Here is a 19,527-nt window from a genome sequence, read left to right as displayed (position 1 = left end):
TCAGTAGCATAGATGCCTTTGCATGACCAGAGTTTCTTCAAAGAGTAGATTTCATTCAAGGTTGCTGACATTTGGAAGACATTTGAATACAATATTGTGTGTTAACTGTGATGGGATGAAAAATGTCACTTCTCTTACCCTTGTTTGCCTAATACAAGTATGTGAAATCTTGCAACTTTAGAAGAAGTTTTATTGAATCTTCAGCTCTTTGGGAAAAGTACTCTTTCCTTCTGCCTGTTTTTTGGTGCCTTTTAAGTCTTGTTTACAAGGGACTGGGAAAAGAGGAATAGAGTTTTACAAGTCAGAGTTGAGCTTTTTCCCTCTCACCTCATATCTGTCCCAGCATAGAGCAAATAAAGGTTTGGTTTCAAAGCTAAAATGTCATGGGTAGCACTAGTGGCTTCATTCACTGCCTGTCCTTTTGAGCTTGAGGTAGCAATGGTGTGGCTGCGTGTGTCTGCCTTTTTAGAAGGTGATCTGTTCTTCTCCCTCAGGAGGTATTCATAGGTTGTCTTTGCTGTTCTCTGTATCGACTAGAAGTGTTTCTGTTCTCTGCCACTCGGCTTTGCAGGGCACTGAACGAAAGCAAGCACAGGACCAGTGAGAACAGCCAGCCCAAGGAGGATGTAGAAGAAACTGTTAGCACACTGCCAGAAGAAAAAGAATGCATTGAGCAAATGGTGGTGGATTATTCCCACCACAGTGAAACAGCAGTCAGCGTGGTAGCTGCTGACAAACCTCTCCAAGACAACTCGGAGGCCAAAAACGAATAAGTGTTTGGTGTGATACGAATCAACGTACTTGAACAGTGATGAACGGGGTGGGGCGGGTGGATGGGATAGGCAGAAGGAAGAAATAAAGCTGCTTTTAGGACTGAATGATCTATTTTCAAAGCACTGGTACCTGTGTGTGTGTGTGTATATTAAAGTTATTTAAGTGATGGAATAAGTGGCTCCATTACATCACTGCATCTTTTCTTCTGGATCTTGACCATGGGAAGTTACATTCGTCTTGGACTAATGAAGCAACTCCCTGTATTCCTACATTACACGTCGTGCTTTGCAGTGGAGACTTGGATTGTTTGTGAATGGAAGCGTCGTGAGCGTGGAAAAAGTAGGGGGATAACTTTTCAACGCACAAATTTGTGTGCGTTTTTCTAGTTTTAATACATAATGCTTTTCCAGACTGAATGCAACTGCTTTAGAAAAGAAAAAAAAAAAAAAAAAAAAGGAAAACAAAAAAGGAAAACAAAAACAGAACAGAAACTACTTTGCTTAAAACAGTCACCTGTTTCCTAGTACCTCAGAATTAACCAAGGGAAATCTCTGCATTTGTCAGTACTACCTGTTGTTATTGTGGTTAAATGTAGAGAGACTGTTGAGCAAGGTGGTGAATGGAGAATGAAAAAAAGTTTTAAAGAAAGGAAAACAAATTGTGCTTAAAATCCCAGTGTGGGTTTTATTTCTTAAAATACTGTGATTTTTTTAATTATTTTAGTAAAAAAAAAAACACAAAAAAAAGAGAGAGAGACTTTAATTCCTAGATAACTGTTTGTGAATTGTCATCCTTTATTCCAGGTAAGCTGTTTGTTAGTGTTCAGTTATAATTTTAGGATTTGATAGATTTCATGTGACTGATTGTGCAGTTTTGTTTGCCACATGTTTATTTTCTATCAGCCTGCGGTGTTACAAATACAGCACAATTAAGTTTCTCATGTAAAACAAGTATTTCTTTTCAAGGGGGGTACAGGGAAAGGAGACTAGATATTGTGAATAGAACTTTTTGTTGTTGTTGTTAATTTTAAACATGGAAATAACAAAGAAGTTTTAACTTTTTTTTAAAAAAACTAAAGAACCAAACTTACGGCACAGCTATGCAGCTCACGGGCCAAACACATAGGTCCTCATAACCATTCTGTTGCTTGTCATATTAACATTTATCAGTCTCACACCAGTAACTTTTTGTTAAGATTGGCAGCCTTTTTTCTTACATTTGTGGTGTGCATGTTTTCTTTTTGTTTTGGTGTGGTGGGAGGGAAGGGTGTCCGTTAACACATCTTTTTGCAAGTGGAGGTGAAACGGTTACATACGACCTTGAGCCTGGAGAACTACTTTTACTCGATTCAAGAGGGAGTTGCTAAGTTTTTCCCCTCCTTAGCTTTTAGCGTGAGGGGAGCAGTGTAGGATGAATAGGAACCTGCATACCTAAGTGGCTGATCCTGCACTACTTCTCAGGTGGAAAACCTACCAAACTCAACAGGAATTTTGCCTGAGCAACAAGTACAGGATCTGGTGCCCATGGTATGTTATGATTGTGAACAAAATAAAAAAAAAAAAAAAATTAAAAAAAAAAAGACAAAAAAAAAAAAAGGACTTTCTTTCCAAAAAGTAGAAAGTACTTGACTGAAACCTAGTTTTAGAAATGCATGTGTCTTTGTTTGTTTTTTTTTGTTTTGGGGGGGAACTGTGGGAGGGGGAGGGGGGAAAGTAGGAAGCTGCTGAGGAAACGGTGTCCTAGAGAGCTTCACATAAAATTGATGGCAAAAATGTTGCATTTGTGGAATAAGTGCTACTTGAGAAGCATGGTGTTTTGCTTTTGGGGATTCATCAGTTGTGTGCTAGGGGGATTCTTTTTATTTGTTTTTTTAATTTTTTCTTTTATTTTTTGGTTGTTTTTTTGTTTTGTTTTTTGAAGTAGGGAGGGAATGTCATGGAAAAACACATTTGAGGGATAAGTATAAATACACATTTTGTGTCTGTATTTGTTTTTTAATTGGCCTCATTTCAAATGTATTTAAACAGTTCCATACCTGGATTGGGTGTTTGTAATTGTTACCAAAAATGAAAAAGAAAAAAAAAATGATTGTGACATGCTTTTATCACTACTTTATTTTTCAAATAACATGTAAATATTGTAATCCATTGGATTTTGTTTTGCTAACCTGTTAATAAAAAATACGGGACCATTATCCTTTTAACAAACCTAGAATGTCATATTATTTTTCCTTTTGTTTTTCTTTTCCCAAAAATGTATACCTGCTATATTGTGGACACACATTTTAGATGCATTATGATTCTGTTGACTGTAATGACATAGAATTGAAAATAACATTTTTTTCATTGTTTAATTTATACAGAGGACTTTTTCAGAGTTTGACAGAAGGAAATAATAGCAAAATGCTAACCCATTGGCTTCAGCACTCGGTATTTCCTGATTTTAAAATTACTGCTTACTGATGGGGGATAGGAAGGGGATACTGAACTGTTGCACTGACGGGTTTGTTTTTTTTAAGAAAAAAAAAAAAAAAGAAAATTAATAAAATCTTTTTAAGAGTGTGCACTTGTGTGTGTGTATAGTTTTGTATCGGCTGCTCTGATGATAGGCCTGTACAAGAGACCAGTCCTACAACTGGTAGCTCTGGGAGGGAGCAAAACTTGACTTTTCCCATCTGCACTCTTTCCTCCCCTGTTTCACAGGGAAATTTGGATTTACAGGTAGGGGGAGTGATTTCCCCTAGTTCACATAGGTCTAGGGTCTGCCATATCTTCAAATAAAGCCTTGACTATCCACCAGCCCAATGTCCTTTAAGAGGTCCAGGGCCAACTGCTGACTCCTCCTGAATCCAAACATAGAAATGAAGAAATGTTACAGGCTGTCTTGAAAGATCAAAATAGATGGAGACAGGCTGGTGTTTGGATTATCAACTTAAGTCTCTTCACGATTTGGGTATGTTCCAATATATGATTACCTACTGGGTCCAGTGTTGAGGCTGTGCTTAATTGGGTTTGCTATTTTTTTCCACTTTCTCCATTGAAAACTTAAAATTATGCTTGTAGTCTTGTCTTGGAATCTTTCTTTGCTCAATTTAGATTTTTAAATGCACATACAGAAGATGTCAGGTTTTTTCTGTGTGTGTTTTAATCAGATCCTGTTTCCAGTTTAACTAGTTTTTTGATTGTACTGGAACTGGATCTCAACTGGATGTGTATGATGTTAAACAGTGTCCTTGACAAACAGTATAAAAGCTTTGACCATCTGATAGCTTTACACATTTCCACCTTCCACCTTTCTCCCTAAGAGTCAGAATATTTCTCTGACAAAATACTTATTTCCATATTGTATGTTTAAACACACAGGCACACACACAAAGGTGCACTTTAGCCTGTTAGACACTGCCTTTTTTCAGTGGTCTCTGGAAATGTTTGTTCCTGTGGGAGACCTACAAATACTATGTGTTCTAGCCTAGAGCTAACCTGCACTTCCACTGCTTTAAAAAGAGAAAGGGTTGCTCTGTGGTCTGTCACTAACCAGAATTATGTAACAGAGGTAATGGAAGACCTTGGGATAATTTCTAGAATATTACAGTTACATTATTGCATTCACCTCAGTGGCAGAATCGTGTGAGTTTGAAACAAGGCCCTCAATCTTCCCAGTTTTATGTTTTTGGCAGAACGTGACTGGTTAACCTGCCTTGAGAATCCTGTACTGAACTGAAATACAACAAGGGAGTGGAAAGGAAGAGGCAAAGGAAATTGTTACTAAGATGATCCTTTACTCAGAATACTTCCCTGCTTTGCCAGACAATTCCAGACAATTCCCTTTCTTGTAACTGGGAGCTCGGGGCTTCACAGGGAGCATTTGTGCCGTGGGACAACTGGTGTTCTGTATACACTGAATTCCCAAGCTCATTGTCCTTTCTTTTCTTAAGAAGTCTGGGTAAATGTTTGCCACATTATTGCTAGCTGACTGCTGGCGTTTTCTGTTGGTCTAGAGGTGCCATGCCTGAATGCCCTCCGTGCAAAGATCTTGCCTTCATATTCACATCGGTGCAAAGGCTCTGCGGGAGTTGCTAGGGGAAGGGAGACTGCTATCTCTCCTCCTTGCAAACATGCAGCTTCCCTGGAGAACAGTCAAGCAGCGGAGGTTGCCCTGTGACTCAAGGACCAACACTGAGGATTGGCAGGGTCACAGAAATTAATGTCTGGAACTGCAGAGTTTCCACTAGAACGTCCACTCTTTGCAAAGTGAGAAGGACTATGTGAAATGTTGATACTTGAGGCTCAGTTACCTCAGAAACTGATGCTGCACAGAAGACTTTGTGTGAACTTAAACAGCAGCAGTCAGTCTCCTGGCCTCAAGAATGTATCTAAATACAATTGCAGATGTTCAGTACCTTGCAATGAAAACTGCCCCAGGTTTCTCCACTTTTCGTCACCCTGAAGTCTTCCTTCAATATTTTTCTAATAACACAGGACTTTTCCACAATGCAAGACAGCTGTCTGTCTCCAAAGCAGCAAGATTACTGAATAAGAAATGATTTTGAGTAAAAATATTTTGGAAAAGAAAGAGAATGTTTTAGTCCAAAACAGGCTTAAGATATTAGAGAAACCTTTATTTGCAACATGGTTAATTCTACTACCCCCCACCAACCACTGCTGGAAACAGGGATTTCAGTTTGAACAGTCTGGAGTACGAAGTTTGGCCTCGAATGCTACAATCCTTCCAGAATGCAGCTTGGAAACTTTTGGTCTTCTCACCTGTCATGTACCAAAGTGTCCTCCAATAAATGTCAGGATATCCAGTGAACAAAGGTGGGGCTGAGTGGTAGTCAAGGGAAAAGCATCCTGGCCAAAGCGCTGGTAAAGAAGGCTGATGCCTATTTCTGTCTCCAGATGTTTGGAGAGCCTGGCTCAAGGCATTTTCTTTCCTGTTGCATTACCTACCCTTGTGTAGAAATATGGTGCATATTCTACAAGGGTAAATGGAGAGAAGGAAGCCTGTTTCATCAGACATGCAGGACATATGCATATGTGGCTATAAAGTGAGAAGATGTTCAGGTAGGACAACAGGAGAGTTTTCTTATTGGGAGACTGATGCAGCACTAGGGCAGGTCACTCCATGAGCATGCGATATCTTCACTGTTGGTAGATTTTTGGAATAATATAGACAAAACCATGACTGACCTGGTCTAGTGTCAGCAATAGTCTTGGTTTTCATCAAGAGGTTGGACCAGAGACCTCAAGAACTCTCTCCCAGTCCCATTTCCTATTTCAATTTTATATTTTCCTATTTCTTTGATGTTCTCTTAACCTTCAATTTCTCCAGCTTTTCTTTGGCTTTTTGCAAGCCAATGTTTTTGGTGAAGTGTGAGCTACTTCAAAGACATGCTCACTGGCTTAGAGACTCTTCTCTGACCAGTATTTCTGCCTGTCCTATGTCCAACCATTTTTTACCAGAAGGCATGCTTTCCATCTAAACATATGTGACATACAATGTATCTAAACAAAATGACCTCTTGGCAGGTTCACAGCAAATTTTTAACAGACTTTTTCTATAGGTTTATATGCATCTTTAGCCGGGGACAGCACTAAGCAGCTCTTAGATGTAGAAAAAGGTTATCACTTAAAAGAAGACATTGATCTGAATTTCTGCATTTCATCTTGAACTATTTAATTAGTTCTGACTTGAATCCTACAATCCCATTTCTCCAACACTCCCACAATATGCTACAAATCATGTGAAATACTCAAAAAGTAGTGTCAGTGTGGTGAGGTTCTTGTTTTGCATTGCTTCTGTGATTGAGCCAGTATTCTCATTTATTATAACTGGAGGAATCCAGTCCAAAGTGCTGTCAATTTGGAAAAAAAAAAAAAAAAAAAAAAAAAAAATAGAGAAAAATGGCACAACAAGTAAGCAAAACAAAACAGCTTCTCATGCAATTTACCCCATTGTATTGCAACAGAGGGAGTGTGCAGCTAAGTGTCAGGTAGCACTATTGGCTTTTCTTATACCGGATTTGAGAACAGCTTTGTTCTAGCAGAATATGGGAATTGACCAGATCAAGTCTAGTTCAGTGTCTTGAGTCTTGAAGGAAAAAGCAGGAAATCTGAGGATGAACAGGAAAGGAATAACCTGTCCCTAATGAAGGTCTTGTCTTAATCTGTTTTGGTGACAGCTTTATGTGTAGAAGCAGAAGGAGTCCTACATCTTTCACATTCATGTTATGTTATAGTAATATAAGTTACAGTACTTTTGCTACCAATTCCATTTTTACTTTTACTGAACTCTTGGTTTCTCTGATGAAAACTGATACATAAAATATATTTGTGTTGAAGAAAAAAAAATGTTATTTTATTATCCTAAAAAATAAAATCTTCCTAAAAGTTAGTTATGTGATCTCTGTTATTCTTACTTTGTTCATAAAATACATTTTTCATGTACAGAAAATAATCTGTCAGGAATTCCAAGTGATTCATTTCAGCTAGGATGCTCAGGAAAAAGTGAGGTCAGCTGCTGGAATGAAAAGAGACGTCCTACTCTTCTTCTCAAAAAATTTGCCTGTTTGAATAGTTGGTGTAAAAGCAAATATGCCTCAGCTTGAGTCTTGAATTCTCTGTTGAGTTTACACTTCTATTAATGAAGAGCTTAGCTCAGTCTAGCCAACTGTACATGCATGACTTCCAAATCTAAGTGAAATGTGTCTCTCTGCAGCTGTTCTGTTGTGCTCTCAGTAGTGTTTAAAGAAAGCAATGTATTTACCAGCTATGCCTAAGATTAATTTAGCTTGAGTTGAAGATGTTGGACTGAAATTTTAACTTTTCTCTATGACTGAAGGAAATCAGGTTAAGCTACTGGGCCAAATGGTGTTTCAAGTCTTTGTGGACTCATTTATACTGAAGTCACCAAAGAATTTCAGCAGAGATGCTGCTGTAAAAGGAGTGGTAGTTTTGGTCTGTATGAATGGGGAGACAATTAGAAGGCAAGCTCCATAAAGCAATGAGTCTTTGATGTGTTATTTCCAGAGAAAATGTTTTCCTCTGCTTAGACTCTTGAAGACCTCAGGTATGTGATTGTTGAAACCACATGATTTAAGTAAAAACAGTCATTATGAAGTAGAAAGGCTTTGATTTCTCATAGGTAAATAAACATACGACACTCAAATAATGTTGCCTGCAGAAAGAAGTAAGGTCTTTGAACCATCTTGCAGCAGCTGCAAGGTATTTCTTGCTGTTACTATAGGAAACGGTATATTCCAATTCGTATACCTCCTGGAAAACCATTTAGAAAATGAGGTTTGCTTCCCCCATTTCTCAGCTGCTACACAGTCACCTCTTTTGCCTTCCTTTGCAGGATTGTTCTCAGTAACCAGATGACAAACTCTGGCCTTGCTGCAGCAGGCAGGAGCTGGGCTATTGTATTCAGGAGACTGAGAACATCATTGTGGTTGTTGGTGCTAGAGGAAGCCCAGGCTCATGTACATGCAAGACTGAGACTATGCAGACACCATCCTTGCCTGGAAGGGAGGAGCATTCAGCAAGGCAAGAACACAGTGTCTGCTAGGCTTCAGTTAGGACCAGACATAATCCATCTGGTGATCAACAGAGTATCTTTGTGCTTGCCTTCATCAGTCCTTATGAACTGTTCTGGCAGGGAAGCACAAATGGGATGTGTGCTTTTTTGGCTCAGTCGCAGAAAAAAACTCTTTTGGGGTGAATGAATTTAAATGTGCCTGATCCTTCTCTGAGGAACTAAGTGGTCTTCTGTCCTATTTATCAAAAGCAGGAAGGACAAGTGATCAGATGTAGATACCACGTCCCATGTAATTAACTAACAGCAGAAACAAAAGTGTAATTGTATTCTTATCATCAGATTAAATGTATGTTGTTATTTAATCCATTTAAAGGACACATTTAGCTATTAGGACCTCATTCTGCAGAGATTCACGCTGTAACTTAGATTTTTGTCAATGTAATTTAATTGGAAAGCTGAAAAAAAGATTATTTTTTCCCATTAATTTATATCAAATGGTTGTTGTCCTTGACCAACTGGGCTGTTCCCAGAGACACTGTGCAGTCTGGGAGAGGCTTAGAGAGACATGGAACAGAGGAATAAGGGATGAGTCTCTCCAAACCAATATGCTGGTTTTATGTGTGGTATCAAAAGTAAGAAAATGCATTACTTCCTTGGCAGCTTCCTCATCTTTCAACAATCATAATGGCAGTGTGGAATATTTAGAAGTCTCAGGGGGGCTTGTTGACATCCTTGGGCATCTGAGAGGTTTTGAAAACTTCTGAAAATCATGCTTTCCATTGCAATATATGTGAATCATGGACTTCATATAGGAGATAGTTTTATAAATGTGCTGGTGACCAACAGGATCTCCTGGCACTTTTTTCTGATTGCAGACGTGAGGAGCCCCCGTTCACCTGAACCAGAGGACTTCAGTCATCTGCTGCAGATCTTTTGGTCTTCACATGAGAAAAAAGGTAGATCTCCTCCTCAGCCTCATCCTTGAGAGTAAAGTCTGATTCTATGCTCTGCATTCAAGTAAAAGCATGATCAGGTACTGCCATCAATAGAAAAGCGCTGTGCATACAGGTGGTTACTCTGTTCAGGGAAGAGGTGATTTTCTTGCAAAACTTTAACCCTGAATAAGACAAGCCTCCAATATTTCTCAAGTAAAAGGAGATATGGACACTAGCAAAGGCTATAAATGAAATGGCAAGGGTATAATGCAGATGAGTTGTTCTCCAGCACTCAGGTGAGTTTCTGCTTTATGACAGTCTACTGACTGCTTCTGTGTTATAGCCATACTTTCTGCAAATAACAAGAACTTTGTTTCATGGATGTTTCTTATGCACACGTAGGTGGTTTGCTTTTTTATCAAGGCAACTTAAGTATCTCAGCCCTGGCCATTATGCTTAGATTGTCCAGATGTCTAGTGTCATCTGAAAGCTAATGATGGAAAAGGGAAAGTGCAAAAGCAGAGAGACACGGTACAAGCTTTCTTCCTAATTTTTTTCTGTCTGTTGGTTACCTGTAACTATCCTCTGACATAGTGCTTTTCCTCACAGACTTCGAAGCAGTGGATGATGTGAGGTAAAATGCAAGTATTTCTTTTCAGTACTGAGGTGTCTGATCTTTTGGAGCTGGAGGTGAATGCAAACTATCCTGTCAGATCCAGGTTGTGCATAAGCTTTGGAGAAATCAAGAATTGAATCTGCCCAGTCCCCATGGTAGGTCAGACTGAAAACTTACAGAATGTCTGAATCCTGATCAAAACTTTGTGACTCAGATACATCTGTAATTTGGACATCTAAATGATGGTTCCTAAATAATCTCTCTGTACAGCTGTTTCATTGTTGGACTGCTTCGTTTTGCACAAAGTTTTCCAGATGTCTCTAGTTGTTTGCATGCAGTGAGGAATCTTGTTTGCTTCTTCAACAGCAGGTTTCTAGCACAGCTTTTGTTAGTCAAGATTGTGTCTAATTTCAGGCTGAGATTTCTTTCTTTTAAAGGCAGTGATAGTCCTGTCTTGACTAACTTTCATGTGTAGTGAATAACATTCACTACATTCACTATATCTATAGTATTTAGACTTGTATGAGTCCTCCCAAAGCAGCAAGAGTTGCACAAACTTGCATTCAAATTTCCTAAGCCTTAATTCATGTTTATATACCATTGACAGACAAGGGCTTATAACTATTTGTAAATGTCTTCTATCACTATTTCAAGGTCTCCTTCTTTGAGAATCCACAGCACTGGGACAGCTTCTGTTGTCAATGACATATTTCAATTATTTTAATTCTCACATTACTTTTTACTAATGTTCATCATAATATGAGCAGAAGCCCATCGGTATTTCATGCTAGTACCTTTTGTCTCTAATGGTCTCTCAAAGAGAGTAATTTATATTTAGAGAATGGAATAAAAAATGGAAGAAGATAGTACCTTTTTACTACCTTTTTGTACATGACAACAGCATAAGGAAGTCATGTCCACACAAGGATTTTTGTAGTGCTTGCTGCAGTATGAACAGACCACAAACCTTTCACCAAAAAATCTTACCAAGAGACAAACAAGTTGTGGCTTACAGTTGGAGCAGGAGGAGCTTTTAATATCTCCATTTACTAGATGGAGGACTGGTATAGGAAGTAGAGGAGATTTAATTGTCCTACGGAAGTCTATCATAACAGAAAAATAAGTTCTGGTAGGTTGAGTTCTTGTCCATGGCCTTAGCCTGAAGACCTTCCCTTCTCTTTTACCTGAACAAGAATGAAAAACCAGAACAGACTGTATGCATCATGCAGCTGGATCCTGCCAAACTAGGCTAACCATAAAATTGTTTCAGCCATGAAAAATGCACTGAACAGCTGCTCCTGTGCATGGGACACTAGCCCCACCTCAGTACTAGGCAACAAGTACCAGAATAACACCCCCTAAACAAAGAGTATAGACCTGAAAATGCTGTGTTATAAACCAAAAGATCAATTTTTCTCCAATTATTTTCAAGAAATGTTCTGGTCCAGGAGAGGGGAAAAATACGTTCCTTCTACAAAATATTTGTTTCTTTTGAGCAGCTTTGTACTGTCCAAATTCTTGGTAAGGACACAAATTATTTACTTACAGGTTAGATGATATCAGGACTGCTGGTACTCTTGCTCATGGTTATTGAAGACATAGACGAGTTTCCAGGAATTGAGAGTGTATTGGACGTACATGGCAAAGGTTTTGGTAGTGGGGGGAACCGCAGGGGTGGCTTCTGTGAGAAGACGCCAGAGGCTGTCCGCATGTCAGACAGAGCCAGATCCAGCTTGCTCCAAGATGCACCCACTGCTGGCCAAAGCTGAGCCCGTCAGCCATGTTGGTATCATGTCTGTGGTAACATATTTAAGAAAGACTAAGAAGTGCTGTGCAACAGCAGCTGGGAGAGAAGAGTCAGAACATGTGAGACAACTCTGCAGACACCAAGGTCAGTGATGAAGGAGAGCAGGAGGTGCTCCAGGCACCAGAGCAGAGATTCCCATGGAGCCCGTGGTGCAGCCCATGGTGAGACCGGCTGTCCCAGGAAGGACCCCGCACCAGTGTAGGTGGGTGCCCAAAGGAACCTCTGGAGCTGGAGCAGGCTCCTGGCAGGACCTGTGGCCCCACAGTGGACCCAAGATGGAGGAGTTTGTTCCTGAAGGAGTGCGCCCCATCGAAGGGACCCGCGCTGGAGCAGTTAATGAAGAGCTGTACCCTGTGGAAAGGGCCCATGTTGGAGAACTTCACAGCAGACTGTCTCCCATGGGTGGGACTCCATGCTGGAGCAGGGCAAGAGTGTGAGAACACATGGTCAGCTGTCCACAGCACCATTCCCCATTTCCCTATGCTGCCTGGGGAGAAGCGGTGAAGAAATTGAGAAAAAAGTGGAGCCTGGGAAGACAGAAGGGGTCATGGGAAGGGGTTTTAAGTTTTGTTCTTATTTCTCATTGTCCTACTCTGTTTGATTGGAAATAAATTCAATTAATTTCCGCAGGTTGAACCATTTTGCCCATAATGGTAGATGGTAAATGATCTCCCTGTCCTTATCTTGACTCATGAGCCTTTTGTCATATTTTATTCCCCCGTCCTCTTGAGAAGGGGGAGTGATGGAGCAGCTTGATGGGCATCTGGGAGCCAGCCAAGAGCAACCCACCACAAGAACCTATCCACTCTTGGTCCCACAACTGTGCTAATTTGAATCTGTCTTCTTGCTAAGTGCACAGATGTAGTTATATAAAAAGTGAAAATGTTTTAAGTTAAATACTTGCTTTAAGATAGAGCTTTGTGCATGAAAGGCATGCAACATTTTATTTTCGTATGACATATCTTTAAAGCTGCTAGGGTACAATAAATTCATATTTACTATCAAGATGAGTAAAAATGCAATCAGATTGAGTAAAATAATTTAGGCAAAATTAGTCAGTGAACACGGTTTTTCTCAGGTGGAACAGATCTTCCCACCACCTTGGGGTCTGTTAAAGGACACTTCAGAGGAAAGGGAGGTTTTTCTACCCACTCTGGTGAGAAGCAACCATGCACCTGTTTGTCTGGGGCCAAGAGATGGCCCTCACTTGTTGGACTTTCGCTTTGACCAGGCACTTTCACTGGTGCCCTGCAGAAGTCAGGGGGCTGGTTCAATGTCCTTCCTCTACCACTTCCATCTGCAAGCTGAGCAGCAAGAGATCACAGGTCTCCCTCCAATAATCCATCCAACTTGCTGGCATCTCTGCCTTCCTTTGCGCTGACTGTTAGCAATCCTTCCCTTTCTCTCAAGCTGTGGTGCAAGTTCACAGCCTTTCTCTAACCCACAAGAGTGATGGGCTACAGTGGCTGCATGCAAACCCCTTCCACACCCGTGCCTCTTCTGTGAGTCTGCACACAAGAGCTGAGAACCTCTGTGAAGAAACTAGTCCCTTGCTTGCAGTTGGCAACCTTAAGCTGTGTTGCTGAGGTGAGGTTGTTATCTTGCCTGGAAAATTAGATTTATCCTTTTAAAACTCATTGTGGTGGGAAGGATGGTAACATCAGCTTGGGCAGCAGATGGCTTTTTCAGGAAGGCGTTCTGGGAACGTGTTCAGGTTTTGCCTTTCATGTGGCGTATGTGCGTACTGGCAGCTGATTTAGACTAAACAAAGGGTAATTCTATGTTGTGGTTTCCTTCTGTCAACAGACCACGTGATTGCATGAAGTTCCCAATAGCATATATTAGCTGTTATTTTCCTTTTCCCTGAGATGCTTAGTAAGCCTACATCTCGACTGCAAGTCAAGTCTAAGGTGTGCGCCCACCACCCTCTTGTTTTTCTACTTTTTCACACTCCTGTTGCAGTATCTACTCGCTCGCTTCCTTCCCGGCGATGCCAGAAGCCTCCAGCTGTCTGGTTTTGGCTCCCCTCTTTCTTAGCCTCTGCCACAAGCCTGCCTGAGGGTATAATTCACCACTAATCTGCTCTTCCATGTGCAGACCTTCACAGCAGATTTACTCTCCTCTCTCTCCTGATGTGCTTGTAGCTACTCATGTAGTTCTCCACATTGTGAATTGCTATCAACCTATCTTTTACTGGCCAGGTTTTTAACACAGCTTTAAGGAGATGATGAACCTTGCTTAGGAGGATCTCTTCCTGCTGTCCCTTCTTTGTCTTCTGGCCTTCTCATAAATGTCTTGTATTGTAAGAAAGGTGATTCTGGAGACAGAGCATGGGACACTGCTGTTATAAAATCACTGAACAGTAGCTGAAAGCCTAACTGCTAGAACGACCCGAGTGCTGCATGTTGGGGGGCTGTTTCACATGGTTAATGAAGAGCTCAACAGTATTTTAGTGATAATTTGATACTTAACTTTTAGCCTGTTATGTAAGTGCTAATTAAATGTTTTAACATGCTGTACATATTTTATGTATTAATAAGCAATAACTGTACAAGTTACGATTTTTATGTGATTTAGAATTAATTGCAGGGTGGTGAGATTTTCTCCTTTATATACCTATTAAAGCCACATAACTGCTGTTTTTACAGTTGATTGGTGTTCAGTTAACATACAGTAATTGCTCTTTAAAGGCTTTAGTGAGTGCATATTTTAGACAATTTACAGTGTTAGCAATTTCCTGGTACTATTCCTCAGAGGTATAGGGAAGCTAATCACGTTCAACGCTGGAATTCGCTGTGAGTCTGCCACACGTTCCCCACCATGTACCGTGAGATCCGCATTTGGCCATGAGGGATTCCACTTTCAGGGATGATAAACACATGCAAAGAAACACTTTATTGGCTATAAAATCAACATGCTGCAGTGAGTTGAGCAGCTGGGAGGTAGGGACACATTGTTAGAAAAACAAATCAGGAGGGGCATCACTCAGTGTTTTCTGGTTTATCCCGTGAAGCCGCAGAGAAAAGCAACTGTGTGTCCTCTTTTCTCTTGGTAGATCACTCAGTCCTTCTGTGTTTGCCTCCAGTTTAAAGGTAATGAAGCTGTAAGCCTGAATCCCTGCTTTTTCATGCACTCTTGGTGTGACCCCAGGCAAATCACTTAGTGCCTCTGTGCCCCACTTACCCCTCCATGGATTAAACACTCTGCCTGTCTTTATTCTGAGGTAATATTGTTCATTTCATACTACAGGCTTCTCCAACACCAAAGAGATCAAATGCATATTTAAGATGGATTTAAAACCAGACAAAGAGCACCACCCTCCTGCTCCATTAATTTGGAAATTTTGAGGGCAACAGCAAACTGATTGCAGCTTCCTAAATTACTGAGGTAACAAGGTGCACAAAGTGCCTGCCATTGAATTGACACAGGCCTCTGAAATCCAATCTACCAGGCAAAGCGAAGGAATAATATAATTTTAAATCTGTATGCCAGTAAGAGAGAGTGCACGGAGAAGAAAGCATTTTTTTGTGTTCCCTATCATTTCTTTTGCATAATGTTGTATCCTTTTGACAAGGCAGGATAATAAAGCTTAGCTCACTCTTTGCTCTCCACCCTCCAATCACTGACTTAAAAGAAAACAGAAAAGCCCTATCTTTAACGTCAAATGAACAATGGGCACTCTTCCAGCAAGAAGAAATGAGCGGCTTCTGATAGAGATGTGGAGGAAAGAGCAAAATGTTCTGACTTCTCGTGAAATAAATCTTTGAATGATAGTCAATTGGCTCATCCTCTAAGATGTCAGTGCAGGCTTTGCACTTTGGGTTTAGGTAAAATATTGGTTGGAGCAGATAGGGGGACCAAAAAGCCCATATTGCAGATAAGAAAAGACGGAGATACAATAACATGAAAGATTTCCACATTCAATACACTTCAGAAACAATAACTAATTAATATTTCAACTACAAGATGGTATATTTCACCCTGTTTGACTGATGAAGCTTGGCCAAAACTTACCAGGCAGCCTGGAGGATATTGAGACATTGATTTTAACAAGACTTAGGAAACTCAGTCCCTTAGGCAGCAATGCATATTTCAGCAGAGGCTCAGGGCTATGTCACTCCAGCTTACATGAAGCTGTAGGAAGTCACTCAGCACAAAGCAGCAGGGAAAGTGCTTTCTCCTGCAGGGTACTGAAGACTTAACAAGGAAGCATGGACTGAGACCAATCAAGAGCCTGTTTGAGAAAGTTCAGGACTTGATCTGATGTTTTGCTGAAGCCATGAGGCACTCATCAAGCATGATGAGCTGCCTCCACAGAAACAGGGAAAGCCTTGGTGCTTCAGTGCTTTTCCCATTCTGTCTCTTTCTTTCCTTTTTTTTTTCCTTTTCCCTTTCTTTTTTCCCTTTTCATTTCCCTTTCCCTTTCCCTTTCCTTTCCCTTTCCCTTTCCCTTTCCTTTTCCCTTTCTCTTTCTCTTTCCCTTTCCCTCTTCCTTTTTCTCTTTCTCCTTCTCTTTTCCCTTCCCTCTTGCTTTCCCTTTTTCTTTCTTCTCCTTTTTGTTTTCTTTTCTTTCTTCTTTTTTTTTTTTTTTTCCCTTAAACTGTTCAGCATGGAAAAAATACTTTGTTTACAGTGTTTAGACTCCTGTTATTGTTGTTGAAAGCTAATAGAAGCAGTTAGAAAAGCTAATTTAGAAGAGGTTCTGCCAGGCTAAGGGCTTGTGTAATTCCCTGTATTATCATGGTAGATTTAACATTTTTGAAGGAATGTCTTCATTTAACCCACTTTGGAGAGTTTGGGAGGGCCTCCACTAATTTTCTTCCCCTTTCAGAAAGAGTCACTGGTGATATGGAGCTTTTAACACATTCTCCACAAAGTGATAACAATTAAAAATTCCTTGTATGTTTGTGCTAGTTCTTGTGCCCACAGGCCAATGCATATAATGATAATTTACCTGTATGTATTTAATGTCAAATCATAAAGTCACCCTCAGCTGCTGCCATGGTTCCAACAGATATGCATTTTCTCAGTTACTTACCGGTCTCCTAGTTATTTCCCCCGTTCCATGCAGTTATATATTCCTCATGCATGATGATATATCGAGACTTGCTGCATACAACTGAAAGAGAGAAAGTTGTCTTAAAGGTCAGGCTTGGGGGTAAGGTTCAGATGAACAGTGTTCGATCTTCTACATCACACCATGATTACTGTTTAATTCAGTAAAGACAATGCTATCCTAGATAGCAGGAATATGGTGAAAGCAAATCCCTTAGGAGGTTGAAGGCAAGCAAAGGGTGACTTCTGAAGAAGAGGTGATCAGCAAATGGTCTGTATAAACCTGATTCATAATGTAGGCTGGCTTTCTAGATGGTTGTTTGCTTACTTCTCACTACCTACCTTCTGATACAATAGTGACCATAGAACCATATCTGAATGAGCAAAGAGCGATGAAATATATGCTTAAAGCAACTTGCTTTTACAAAACTTGGAAGTGTCTGAAATTCTGGCATATTCCCAAAATTCACAATTTAAGCTTGTTTATTGGAGTAGAGCTTTCCAGTGGAGTTTTAGTTAAATGTAGCCATGTATCCTGGTTGCTTTTAGGGCTTCTACAATTGTTCCTTGCAAGTAATTAGCATCACCTAGAAGCCCATATTGTGGTGACAGTGAGCATGTTAATTTGGTAGAAAGCAAAAATGTAATCACTTACAACAATGCTCATTGCCCTTTGCAAGAACTGGAAGTGGAATAAAGGTTTTGCATTAAGGGTGTAGTGAAACAACTTGCCCTGGAAATCTTCTAGGTTTCTGTCTCCATCTCAACTATGATTCAGTGTTGATGTGGCAATGTGTGTCCTAAGCCCTGTCTCCAAAGCAGAGATGGTTGGAAACTTTCCAAAGGCAAGGTTTTCTGCTGGGAGGTACTGACTGAAAGAGTGCAAAACCTGTCATGCAAGAGCAGTGCTCTGGCTGGAATCTCCTTGTCAATCAAAACAATTGGTTTCAGTTGTTTTAAGTTCTGAAATAAATGGCCTTTGTTTAGAGACAAGTTGCTGCTAGAAGTCCAGTTTGAAACGGAAGATTTTAATTTTGATTGAAACACAGCATTTCCCTTCTCCTCTTTGGGAAGAACCCTGTCACCTTTGCCTGGCTCTGGTTGTTTCTCAGCATGTAGTGAGAAGCTGAAACTTCATCTCAAGGTGGCAGAGGACTAAGAGCAGTCCTAAGGATTTACTCTGTGGAAGTGTGACATATCACCTCCACCTGCACAGCAGCCATGTGGACTGGTAGGGTCCTTGGCTGGGGTAGCACTGATTGTTCAGACCTGCAGCAGGGCTGGAACTGCTCCTCTCTGGGATTTGGTATCCACTCTTGGTTTGGCTGGGGGCTCCAGTGTCTCCTTTCCACTGAGACAGGCATGATCCTACAAGGCCTCCAGTCCCCTCCATGGGGAGCACTGGGGAGGGACTGGAAGAGCATAATCACATTTTGCCTTGTGCCTCTGATAAACATGACCAAAAAGTCGGTGTCTTCTCTCACTGAAGCCTCCCCACAGCTGCCACAGCCTGGAGTGCAGAGCATCCCCGCTGCAGGAGCTCACAGTCCAGTCTGAGCATTCCCTGCTCCATGGTGGCACTCTCACCTTTCCCCAGCTGAAAAATACTGTTTGTTCTGGCGCATTCATGTTTCACAGAGTTCCACAAATCAGCCTGTGTCTGTGCAGAGGACACCTGATACCTTTTTACAACTGGAGACTTAATTAGAGTGAAATGGATACTCTGCGGTAGGAATCCACCTCTCCAATTCCTATTAAAGGCGGTGCAAAGGGTGGGGGTGCCCAACTGGAGCAGAGCAAACAGGAGCGTTTAAAGCTTTATTATCTCATCTCTGGATCCATAGCAGAAATGCAGGAAGATGGGAACTTTAGAGGTTGGCAGCGCCTCAGCCACAGCAGCAGAGGAGGCAGGGAGTCAGTGCCTTCACACTGACAACTTGTCTGAAGCTTGGTGAAACGGCAAGCAACTGAGATGGCAAGCTTCTGTTACCATCTCTGGATCCAGGCTGGACACCAGAGAAAAGGATGAGGTCAGGATTACAGAAAAAGCACAGGCTGAGGAAAGGCAGAGCATGTCAGGCAATGTTTCCCTGGTGTTTTTCCATGACCTCACTAGGCTCACTTTCTCACCTTCTGAAGCCCAGGAGAGGTACCAGGAAACTACACAAACTGTGGATCCTGAAGAAGTGCATGCACTTCACACTATCCTGCTGAAAAATACTGATGTGTCAGGGAGCTACAACGTGCCTTAAGACATGTAAGCATCCCACAGTAGTTGTCTCATTTCCCTATTGTCCCCTACCGTCAGCTCTTGCTTGAAAAATTTAGCCTTTTCCTCTCTCTGTGCCCTGCCAGGGATACAACCAAGGGCAATGAAGTCTTCAACTGTCACTGGACTAGCTCTTGAAATTCTTTCTTGTTACTCAGAGGCTTCCTTAGTTCAGGAAAGGCTGAGGACCACACCATGCCCAGAATCACAATGCTTCTTTACAATACCATCTACCTTGTTCAACTGCATATCGGTGTCCTGTTCCTCTCAGTGAAGGAAACTGCGAGAAACCCAGAAGTTTTGTAAGCATCTCCTTCACCCACACTGGTCAGCTGTTGCCTTCTCTTGCACTTCATGCTGGTGCAGAAAAAGAAGATTATGAGTTCTTTCAACTTATCTCCAGAAAGATTGAATTAATAGAGTTAAACCCTGAATAAATACAATAAAACCCTTAGTGCTGTTAAAAGGGTTTTCAAAAAGAGAAAAAAGAATGCAATGGAAGGACATCTCCTAGACGATGTTTTTCAATCTATGG

The 19,527-nt window shown here is 41.0% G+C and overlaps 1 protein-coding gene across 1 annotated transcript in view; it reads left to right on the top strand.

Annotated features, from left to right (window-relative positions):
• The window catches only part of ZNF462 (zinc finger protein 462), a gene marked incomplete at both ends in the record, with an annotated part of 51,748 nt that extends 50,975 nt beyond the window's left edge, over positions 1-773 (top strand). The window contains one exon of the mRNA XM_080362643.1: positions 572-773. Within this exon, the coding sequence (XP_080218769.1) occupies positions 572-773 (202 nt within the window). The remainder of the gene's footprint in view (positions 1-571) is intronic.
• Between the last annotated feature and the right edge of the window lie 18,754 nt (positions 774-19,527).

The sequence above is a fragment of the Nesoenas mayeri genome (assembly GCF_963082525.1).
Source record: "Nesoenas mayeri genome assembly, chromosome: Z".
Classification (NCBI taxonomy): Eukaryota; Metazoa; Chordata; class Aves; order Columbiformes; family Columbidae; genus Nesoenas; species Nesoenas mayeri.
This window is presented reverse-complemented; position numbering and strand designations above follow the sequence as displayed.